Source organism: Ceratina calcarata, unplaced genomic scaffold (assembly GCF_001652005.2).
Source record: "Ceratina calcarata isolate Rehan_Ccalc_2016 unplaced genomic scaffold, ASM165200v1 scaffold255.2, whole genome shotgun sequence".
Classification (NCBI taxonomy): Eukaryota; Metazoa; Arthropoda; class Insecta; order Hymenoptera; family Apidae; genus Ceratina; species Ceratina calcarata.
This window is the reverse complement of record NW_017147567.1, coordinates 913086-924265: the sequence shown is the minus strand read 5'-3', so window position 1 is coordinate 924265 and position 11180 is coordinate 913086. Positions and strand designations below refer to the sequence as shown.

Here is an 11180-nt window from a genome sequence, read left to right as displayed (position 1 = left end):
ACGATGATGTTGAAGGATGTACAGGGCGGTGGGAATCCGAAATATGTTGCGTTAAGAATTTAGGGATTTAGGTGGGGTTAATGTAAATTTTGGAACGTCATCGTGTGTACTTTCAAATGTTCCTTTCGAATTCGTGGCGGAAAACATTTGTCGGACGAAGTGAGCTTCGCTTCCTTTCTGCTTTACCCATTGGCCGTTATTCAGAGTCGTTACTTAAATTTAATTAAGATCGCCTTAAGTATTTGCTGAAGTTTTTTATTCCTGTACAAGACAGGGACTGGAAATATAGGATAAACAGGGATAACAAATGCTTAATTAAGACGATCTTAAGAATAAGTAACGATTCTGAATACTGGTTCTGATAAATCCATACATATGTAAAAAGGTAACTAGTAGAGCTAAAAGATAATCGCATATGACCTTCTTTGTAGCTCTAGAACTCTACAAAAGGTCCATAAGAAGTCCTATTAATTTTTCTTTTAATTCCGTGAACCCGACAAGTGCTGCCATTAGCCGAATCATGGCGAATGTCGGAACTAATTTACTTCTTCGTCAATAACTCGTTAACTATTGGTCCTAATTGTTTGAAATAAAAGTCGTAGCTCTGGCTGAAAGCTACAAGAAAGATCATCATTTTAAAGGTTCTCCTTTGCCGCAGGTAATGGGCCAGTGGCAGCTATTAGTGTCGGTTCTACAGTTATTCTTCTTTACTTTAATAAGATCTTTCCTCTAGATGGCAGCTGAAGGTACAACGTTTATTTGATTTCGCTAGAATGAAGAATAAGTTTCATAAAGCAATAAATAATTTTATTGTTTATTTAATTACTCGTTAGTTATTAACGCTTGCGAAAAGTTGTACCGCCGTCGTCTACTGCTGTACCATTATTTTGTATTAATGAAATATATTTTCCTGCAGTTCGTAATTATCATTCGAAAGGTGTCTCCCGCGGTTTAATTACGTTAAGTTCATTTTCCGTTTTAATTAATTTCCCAAGTACCAAGTCCAGATTCGTAACGTTTTCGGTTCAGCACGACTGAGATTGTAATTTCCACTACAAAGGATTCTCTTCTATCGAATCTTATCTGATATGTTTCATAATTAAGCGCGTGCGAAATTTAAAAGTATTATCTCTAATATATTTTCCCCCTTACGTCACTACTACGTTATTTACGACGCGTTCCCTGCGCGGCTGTTTCAAATATACATCTTCAATCTCGTCGCGTTTCTTCTTCTTCATCTTCTTCTTGAACGAGCCCGAGAAGAAATCAGCAGCTAGAAACTACTGAGATTTGCGATAATCCTGCAACGGTTCTTCGAGACACAGGGGCGATCGTCGTGTCTCATGAGCGCGGCGTGTGTTGCCTAATGGTGGAAGGAAACGTTATCCAGAGGCGGAGGCATTATTACTGCACGGGGTACCATGGTAGGGCCGAGAGAAGTCAGCCTCCGGGATATGGACTCGTACTCAGTCTCCAAACTGGTCTCGTACCGCGCTCTGTGCACCGTGTCACACGGCCTGCGAACACCAACCGGCGGTTGAACACCGCGTGCTCCGTATCGTTCTCTCCATCGATCGTCCCACGGATCTCTTTGAGCCGCTCTTCGTGCGCGGCCTACCGAGGCACTTCAGATCCCGGAAACTAGTGAAACTCCTGGGTCTTTGAATTTTTCTAAATTCCAGAAACTAGTGGAACTCTTGTACTGGTAAAATTCTTGGTCCCTTGAATCTTCGCAAGCCTCCATGGAATCGTTGTGGTTTTTTCTAATGTGACTCGGAATTTGCATAGACCAGGGACCAGTTTTTGGGGCGAACTTTCTTTGCCACATGGAACTCGCTTGACCTTGACTCGCGTGAACTCTTCCTAGAACTTCGATACAATTGTGATCTCGTGAAATCGCTTGAGATTGTTCTCCAGGTTTAAATTTAAGAAGAAGAGTTTCGATCGAGGGTGACTTTCATTCTGTGATCCGTTGGAGAACAACGGTCTAACGGGGATCGTGCGACAAGCGGATTTAAAACGAGACACTGGAGGGTATAAGATGGGACAGATATAACGTGGAGTTAGTGAATGCAGGGAATCGAGATTTGGAAAGATGACGGGCATTTTCCTTTTGATCGGATTCCTCCCTCTGATATCAGGTAAAGTACATTTTCTACCAAGGAGCCTTTGTTCACCTCTTTGTCAAACGAGAACGCATAGTAAACGTCTCAATTCTTATTCACATCACAAGTTTTATCCACTTACGTTTTTCTTTATCGATTTACATATAATAATAAGTCAGTGACAATAGAAATTGTGAAATAGGAGAAAAAGAGGACACGAGAAAATAATTAAACTTGACAAAAGAACTCATGGGATTCGCAGACATAATTCCTGTTGGTCCAACAACGTGGTTTGATAAATTATAACTTTTACTGTGACAAGTTGATGAACAAATCGCGAATATTTCATCTGATGCTAAAATAAATGTGTAACAGTTGCATCCAACGTGCAGTAGACTGCGTCCAATCAATGTAGCGTTTAAAAAATCGTTTTGCCAAAAAAGAAATAAGGTTTGCCTGGTTAAGGACTGACAGTCCGCTCGAATCATTTCATTACCGAGGCGTACGCGGTGGTTAATGAAACCGTAAAACAACGGCTGTGGAAGATTAGTCGCCGGTAGCGAGCAACAAGCGCAGTTCGTTTCCTCTCGCACTATTTATTCGCATGCCAGTCCGTACGCGTTGTGTTGAGTACACACATACATGGAGCATAGCAGGTAGTTGATGGTCCGACTGATTCACCTAACGCGGACAACGGTTTCCCATTTGGCACCGTGGAGCTGATCCACGGTGGTTCCTGTTTCCTGCTAAATTTTTCACCCGACAAATCCCGTTCACGGCGCAGCTGAAGAGGAACGGCGAATAAGTAATGACGTTTTAAACAAAAAGAAACCGAACGAGCGAGCCGTAGGAGCCAGTGGCATTTCCTTCCATCGGCCTCGCTTTTTACCAAATTAAAAGTTTAATCACATTAACGTTCAAAGGGGGCTTTGAAACTCGTTCAATCGATCCCGAAAGGATTTCGTCGACGCGTCGCCTGCCGTGAAATCGAAATAACTCTATTTTTCCCGCGTTCACATTTCGACCGATAAATCCGTGAAAGAAACTCGTATTTCAGTTTGAACTCCTTTTGAGAAATAAATACAGGAAGGAAGCTGTTGATTTCAGTATTAAATTAACAGTCTGTCAGAGAATTTTAAATATTCTGAAGGCAACAGGTCTTCTTCGAAAAATCTATGAAACATGGATAGATACAAATACTGCACAATAAGAGATAAAAATAATTTCCGAACTGGTCGCTCATAAATTCCGAGTAATAATCAGTCGACGCATTGATCCTCGGGTCGATTAATCGAGCTTGACATTCATCTGTTCAAACGAAGCGTACAGACACTCAGCCTGTTTTATACGACTATCAAAGACTTATAGAAAGCCACTGGCCGAGCAATTAGCGGGTCATTAGAGCCGATAACGTAACGCGGTTTGTTCACTGATCTATCATTTATATCTTAACATTAATTTATGGGAAAATAAAGCCTCGTAATATGTCATGTTATTCCTTTTACGTCTCCCAATTCGTTAACGCGGATACGAGGAGTGTGAGGGATTCATAAATCATGCTAGATTAATCGTGCAATTTTTATTTCCCTTTTACATACAGTTTTTTTTAATAATGTATTATCCGTTCTTATTTCGCTTGTAAACGTACACTCAGACAACAACAGTCGTACTCGAACCGCACAGCATTGGAACTGCAGTCAAGAAATAAGCAACATCTGTCGAATCCATCGTCACTGTGGAGCATCCCACACTTCCAATTAAACCGCCAACAAGCTTACATGTTTGCCCGCTTTCCATTTTTTTCTTTTTTTTTTTACAGACTTTTTCAGTGTTCGATGGTAGCAGCGTTTCGTCTGCTCGTTATCATTTGATTGGCGCCTTGGCTATCGATCCGTTTGCTCTCGCCGGATCGTGTGTGCACGCGCGTTGCAAATCGCTGAAAAGCCGGCTATGCTGGTTGTTGATCCGCGAGTGCCAGAAACCGGTCGACGATCATCGCCGATTGTAATGAACTCATTAGCGTGGGAGGTCGGATAGTAGCGCGATTCTTCTGACGTGAATAGTGACTTTTCCATCCGCGTTTAATTGGACAAATCGACACGTGTACTACACGTACGGCGCAAAACTTAAATCTGAAAAATATCGAGAATTCCTTCAGAATTTTCGTCGAAAATTGCGGTTTTTATGATTTTTTTTAATACAAATAATCGATCGATCGATTTGAAAAAATTCAGGCTTATATCATTCGTATAGAAGTACAACTCTGAATTTTTTCATTAAGTTATATACGCTAGAACCGTAGAAATTAAATACTAAAAATCGCGAAAATCGAGTGTCAAGAAGTTACACCCTTCAGAATTTGGCAAAATTTGAAAGTATTCAAAACGAATTGAAAAAATTCTGACATATTTCATTCGTATAATAATAGACTTCCTATGAATTTCAGAATTTCTTGCACGTTAGATTTGGAGAAATAAAATCTGAAAGATCGTGTTCGTTGGAATCTTATGGAGAACAGGAGGAAGATAATAACGATAATCACGCGTAGGCGTGTGTTTGTCGCTCTTCTCCGCGTGTAATCTAACAAGGCGAATCCGTGATTTAACACGAAACACTTTTACGTACATACCGCGTTAGGAAATGGTTAGTCATGCGCGTCCATTAAACCCTGTCTCACGATCGGAATCGCAGATTCGACGCGTTGTGTCCCCTTTTAATGATACGTCTTCCATACACGGTTATCCCACCCAGTGTCCGGCTCGTCATGCTCCTTAAACACAATCGACGATAGTCGAGGATGTCGTGCGCCGGTGAAAAAATCCTTTATCGGTGTTCCGGTGCGGGAAAGGCCCTCACGGCTCTACGTCGTATATGAATAGAACCTTAACAAGATGTATCGCACCTCGATGCATAATTCTTTATCAACTTTTCTGATTCAATCACCAAGTTATGCTTCGTAAACTTCTCTGTTTCATTCGTTTTGTATCCGCTGGAGGTCTTGTTTCGAGGAAGTGCGTCAGGCATGGAATATTGAACAGAATTTTCGACTGTCCGGTCGCGCAGCGGGGAGAGGAACAACGTGCTCATTCATTCGATTCGTCGATAATGCAATTAATTCGTATGCGAGGAGAGGAACGGGAAACGAGCGTACATCGGCGAGGGAATTCGTTTTAGACTAAGCGTTACGGAGCGGACGATCACGGCCGTATAAACGTGATTACGGTTCTACCTACGGAAAGGGGCTAGTCTCTGTTTGCCGAAAGGAATCTAGCTCGGTTTTAATGTTCACTTTCCATCGAATCAGATGGTTCTCCGAAATTCTTCCTTCAAACGAAATTCCGTACAGCCGATGTTCTCTGTTCATTGAAATGGACGTCGTTTGGAAAACTATCGAGTATTACTTTGTCAGTTATGAAAGAATTTTTAACAGTTTCAATGGATTATACATTTAATTCTTTTACACGGTTTTCATTTTTCCATTAGCCGTTTTGTAACATCTGTTGTGACATCAATTGTAACAGCGGTTGTGACATCTGTTGTGACATCCGTTGTAGCATTCTGGAAATTAAGCTCAATTTAATTATAAATATATAATATATGATTTATTTCGGCAACCTGGGCTCAGAAATGGACTAGGATTTTATGGATAGGAATAGTATTGCCTCACACATACACATACCAACCTTATAAATTTTGAATGATAATAACAAAATAATCATATCTCTATTTGTACAATTTCTTAAATCACTTCTAGTTTTTAGTCAACAATAGAGTCTAACTACCTAAGCGTATCCCTACTAACATACTTTGCCATACACAATTGAGAAAAAAAAACCACAACTTATCATCTAACATTTATAACAGCCACACATACATACCACTGTCGTCTCCCCACACACATCCTATCACAGTACTTTGGACTGCTTTGTACAGTGAAATTAAATTTAATTAACATCTACCTCAATGCCAGAATTTAATTACTTCTTTAACCGCTGTAACAATGAATCTCCTGCTAAAATTCGTGATCATTCACTTCAATCTTCGATCAGCTTGACGCTTATTTTCATCCCACAAAGTAATAAGTACACAATAGCCATCGATGAAAGCTCCACCCAAGTGGAAGCAGCTCTGTACACCTATACAAGATTAACAAAAGAAAAAGTTGAGAGGTTCTAATCGACTGATTCTTTCACCGGTTTTCGATTAGGAGGAAATTGCGGTCGGGTTCGGGGTCGGCCCACACGGTGCAAGGATCACTCCCACGCGGTCGCAATTTACCCAGTCCCGTTTCGCTATTACACAAGGTGTATAGGCCGAACGATTAAAGATCCTTATCGTAAAAACAGGTCGAAACGAGAAAGTCGGACTCACGCGTGGCTCGCCGATGCTCCTTAAGCGATGCATCACGCTTGCCGGTGTTAATAGTTAACACCTCTCGTGCTAAACGATAATTGTACCCTTTGGCCGAAGATTAAATCAGATACTAAACGAAGAAGAGTCGATGTACGTCAGTAGTGGCTAAATCTTATTATGAACAGACTTCTTACGAGTCTTTTTAATAAAATCAATAAATTATTTCTGATGTTCACATTTTGTAATGCGTCTTATGACTTGCATGACGTATACGTGCCTGCGAGAAAGGGAAATGGTAAATAAAAAGTGAAACGATTGCAAAACGAAGAAAACAGGCAGAGGAGAGATTAGAAGGGTATCGCGATGAATTTATGTCCGCATACGAGCCGAGGTTTTGCGCGAGTATCAATTTGCATAATGCGTGCACTCCCGGCGATTAATGTGGGGTGGAACTAGGACATTTTTCACGGCAATTCGAATTCAAAAACGTTTGATCCTCGGCTATTTCGACGTTAACTTGCTATTACTATTCCAAATAGGCAAGAAATAATTGATCAGTAATACAGTATTAGGTAAGAAGTATAGATACGAATGGCAATGAGAATTGTTTCAGGCAATAGCAAATAGTAATGACGAGATTTATGAACATAACTTGAAGCCTTTAATATTGGTTGAGGAATAATAGGGTTGAAAAAAACAGAGATCACTTTCTTGCCAATCCATAGGGTGTTGAAACTTTTATTATTGTGTTGTATCTGTTACATTTGCCATAAGTACTTTCGCCCGGGGTTATAGTCGTGAACAACGATTCAAATGGGAAGAAATAAATTCCGTGGGAAATGGTTGGCGGCAAGAAATTGGAGCGCGTCCGTCCAAATCTCGTGGATATCTCTCCAGCGCGCGGCGGTGTCAGCGAGACCAGAACCCTTTCGGGCTTGCCGTATCTATGTAACATTGTTTTTACTGCGACACGGTGGCAGCTGCGAGCCAGAAGGCTGTGCGGAGAGAAGAACCCAGGGGGAGAGAGAGAATCTTCGCGGCGAGATATCACGATGTCCCCTTTGCACTCGTTCCGCTCGGCTCTCTTCCACTCGGCAGCTTTCTTTTGTGTTTTCTCGCGTTTCTAGTGGCTCGACCCCGGGACTAAATATAGAGGCGTCGCAATGGTCTGTCCGGCTGACGGGTCAGAAGTAACTTGTTGCTATTAGCAGACGAGGGTCGGAACCGCAGGAGGAGATCGCGAGAGCCCGGCGATCTTAACTCATTCGAACTGACGAAATAGAGGAGGCTGCGAAGAAAGGGACGTGCAGTTCACGGCGAAGCCTTGGTTAAGAATTAATAGAGCCGTTTTAAAGGTCTTCGTTCAAGCAAGACGGTCCTTCTTTTTTTCTCTGAAATCATAGAGAGTGAAATTCATATTCGCAAAGTCTCTCTCCTTGTGTTTCGCCGATTACTATTAAAATATTCATGGAATAAATAAAAAGATTGTATCAATAAAAATCCTCTTGTAGCGTTGACAGAATTGAATTTTTTTCATTGCTATGACGGGTCGGAAACTTTGTTGAATTTTCTGCAACGTTGAAGATCCTCGTTTATAACCCGGAGGAATTAAAGCGGGTTCCAGGATTTTCCCTCGCTCCATCGGGTAAATCGTCGAATAAGAGAGAAAGAGGAGGAGACGGGTCGTGCGGCTTTCAGCTCGACAGGTTCGGGAGGATGATTCGAAATATCGTTCCTCGCTTCCCACCTCCTTCCTTTTTTACGAGCAGACGTAACATCTCCGTGGTACATTTCTTCCTCGATCGGACTCCATTTTATAGATTCCCTTTTACTATTCGATTCTCTCCGCGCCGTCTGTTTCACCGCTTTGCATCCAAAGATTTCGACCCTCCATATTCCAACGAATCGCTTCTTTCTCCACTTCCAGCTGCGAAAGGGAAAATGCAAAACAGAGAGCAGAAATCCTTACTGTTCCTTTGACGAATCCTTCTGTTTCTAATTTGAGGGATGGATGAAAATAGTTGAAGAATTTCGCCACTTCGCGGATCCGCTGACCGTCGAAAGTTTCCGAGCTCGAGGCGTTCCGGAGATCTCTCAAAGCTGCTGCAAGTTACGAACTTCTACCTACGTAATATCGTTAGTACAAGACTCTGCGTGTACTCAGCGAGGCACCAGAGAAAACAACAGGTCCATGGAAAGAATAGAGAGAAAGCCGTTGCTGTACGTGAGACCGCAAGTATTAGTCGTATTTTAAAAAAAGAGATGAAGAGATCTTTTTGGTTTGCCACACGAATGTTAAATTATTTCATTATAGATTGTCTATATTTTCTACAGATACAGTTTTTCTATAAATATATAAAATTCTGTCAACGAAGCAGTGCTTATTTCCACATAAACAATGCCACACTGTTGTTTCCATTCCTATACTTTTTGAAGTATCAATCGTTTTATAATTTCGTCGTGTTCAGCGAAACGAGTGCCCTCGGTATCTACACGAACAGAATCCACGTTCACCTATAGAACTGCAATTATCATCAAATTATTCTCGCATTCCCATTAGCGTTTAAAGAAACCGACTGTGAAACTTGGCACGCATGCACGTTCAATCTGTTGGTCAACCGTTTTTCGCAACGAGCAATCAAATTATACAGTGTCGTTATTCAAAATCAAATTACATCTGTATCGAGTATGTACGATAATGACAGAAACCGATCGTCGGTCGGATTACAAGCGATCGTAGATTGAAGTAACGATTGATACCTTGCTGCAATTTTCCGAAGCAAAATACTTATGCTCCGTATTAGTTATGGGACAACGAAATGGCCCTCTGTCACGACAGGAAGGAGTTATTTTGCTCGCACGCCACTTTTTCCGTTAGAGGATTGCCAAGGTGCCTTCGGTGGCCAACGTGGTTGCGTGAAAGTTCGGCTCAACCTGGCAGTAGTTTGATTAATGGACAGGACGTAAATTGATATTTCGACGAATAGCGGTTACTTTCATCTCGATTCACAGGTTTAATTCGTCCGATTAACCGTCGGTCCTTATTTTCGATAACTGTTCGCGGCTGTCTTTAAAACGAGTCAATCTAATTTCATCTCCTACACAATCGAGTATAAACCAGTCTCAAAGCTAGTTACAAGTCCGGACAGTCGTTCGCGATTTGCATATCGAAGTATTTCGGCTGTCGAAACTCGGTTGCTGTCAGGTCACTCCTCTCCGTTTCCCATGCGACCGTAACGGTCTTAAAAAGGCGCCGAGCCGTGTTCGGATGGATTCCGCGTCAACGGAAGTTCCGCAAAGGAGAGAAGACGGTTGTTTTCCATCGTCGCGTAATAAACCTCTCGCACACAGAGACAGTGGGTGTGGGTGTTGACAGAAAAATAAAAGCTCGACGATGCTCGTGGCAGCTGCGCTTGCCGCGGAGGCGGGGGGAGGGAGGGCGGCGGTGTGGGAAATATCGCGTATCCTTTCCCGATTATGCGTTTACGCGAAAATACGGGCGGGAAAACATTTCAACTGGACAAAAAAATTTGCGAAAAATCCCAGCCACTTCCTCTGATGCACGACTGTGTCGCTGGAAAATATTTTTCCTTATTTATTTCTCCATTCATGGAGCTTTCGTTGTTCTCGATTTTCTGATCCTTGCATTACGGGCCTTCGTTAGGAGCCGGTTCGAATCTTTACACCGCAAAGATGTAATGGGGCTTAACCTGTTCGTCGAGCATCTTCATTTTCTTTAATTCGATTTGGTAATACGAATCGCTGTAAGCGTGAACGACGCCTCGTTCCGGCATCTGACGTGACAGAAGCAAGGTTTTCCAAGCCGCACGCCAACTTTTCCCGTAGCAGCCAGGTATACGTACTACAACCATTGGCACAGTTCTATCGTGTTACCGCGACCGCGAAAGAGCATTCGGCCCACGCTCGCTGCGACGAGGATCAACCGGCTCAGAAAACCAACGTATTACGTTCCACCGCTTATTATAACGGATATCTGCGGCCAGCGATAGCCTCTGCCGATATCAATCGATCTTCCCTTCGCGAATTACCAATTTCACCCAAGATCAGATTGTATCCGGATTTCCGGTTAAAAACGCACGTTTGTCGCGAGTTTTAGCGAGACGTAGGACGAGAAAGTACGAGATGAAGTGCATTGGGAAAATGTAGGGGAATTGGAATATAAGTAGTGGGGCGAAGGAATGAAAGGGTGGAGGTGGAAATGAAAAGTTGAGGATGCAGAAAATTGGAAAGTGAATAGCAGACGGGGTACGAATCAGGGAACGGCCAATGAAAAATGAGAATTGAATATTGTGATAAAGAAACTGCTTTGCAGAATTAAATGCCTCGCGTAAATGTTTTCATTTACTTCTGCCATAAATGAAACCGGTAATGATTCTTCTTCGAAGTTGAAAATACGTAGTACATCTTTTATTGTTATGAATGAAACGAATTTCATTTGACGTTATTAACAGTGCGACCCAGCCGTCGTCGTCGCGTCGTCGGTTAAACGAAAGAATAGCGAGTCGGAGGTAAAAATAGAGCATGAAGATCGCGTTTGTTACAAAGGGAAAGCACAATGCGTCTTGTTGACAATTGCTCCGAGAACGATTCATATTACATAATAAAAATAATTTAATAATAAATATTAGAATGTTAAACTTTGAAGTTGCGGTTGAAAATTGGTTTTACAAACTTGTGTATGAAATATTAATATTTTAAACT

The 11180-nt window shown here is 41.9% G+C and overlaps 1 protein-coding gene across 1 annotated transcript in view; it reads left to right on the top strand.

The window, feature by feature from the left end:
• Nucleotides 1–733: 733 nt before the first annotated feature.
• Nucleotides 734–11180, top strand: part of LOC108623181 (fibrillin-2) — a 52196-nt gene continuing 41749 nt past the window's right edge. Inside the window, exon 1 of the mRNA XM_018021505.2 lies at nucleotides 734–746. Coding sequence (XP_017876994.1) covers nucleotides 734–746 — 13 coding nt within the window. The remainder of the gene's footprint in view (nucleotides 747–11180) is intronic.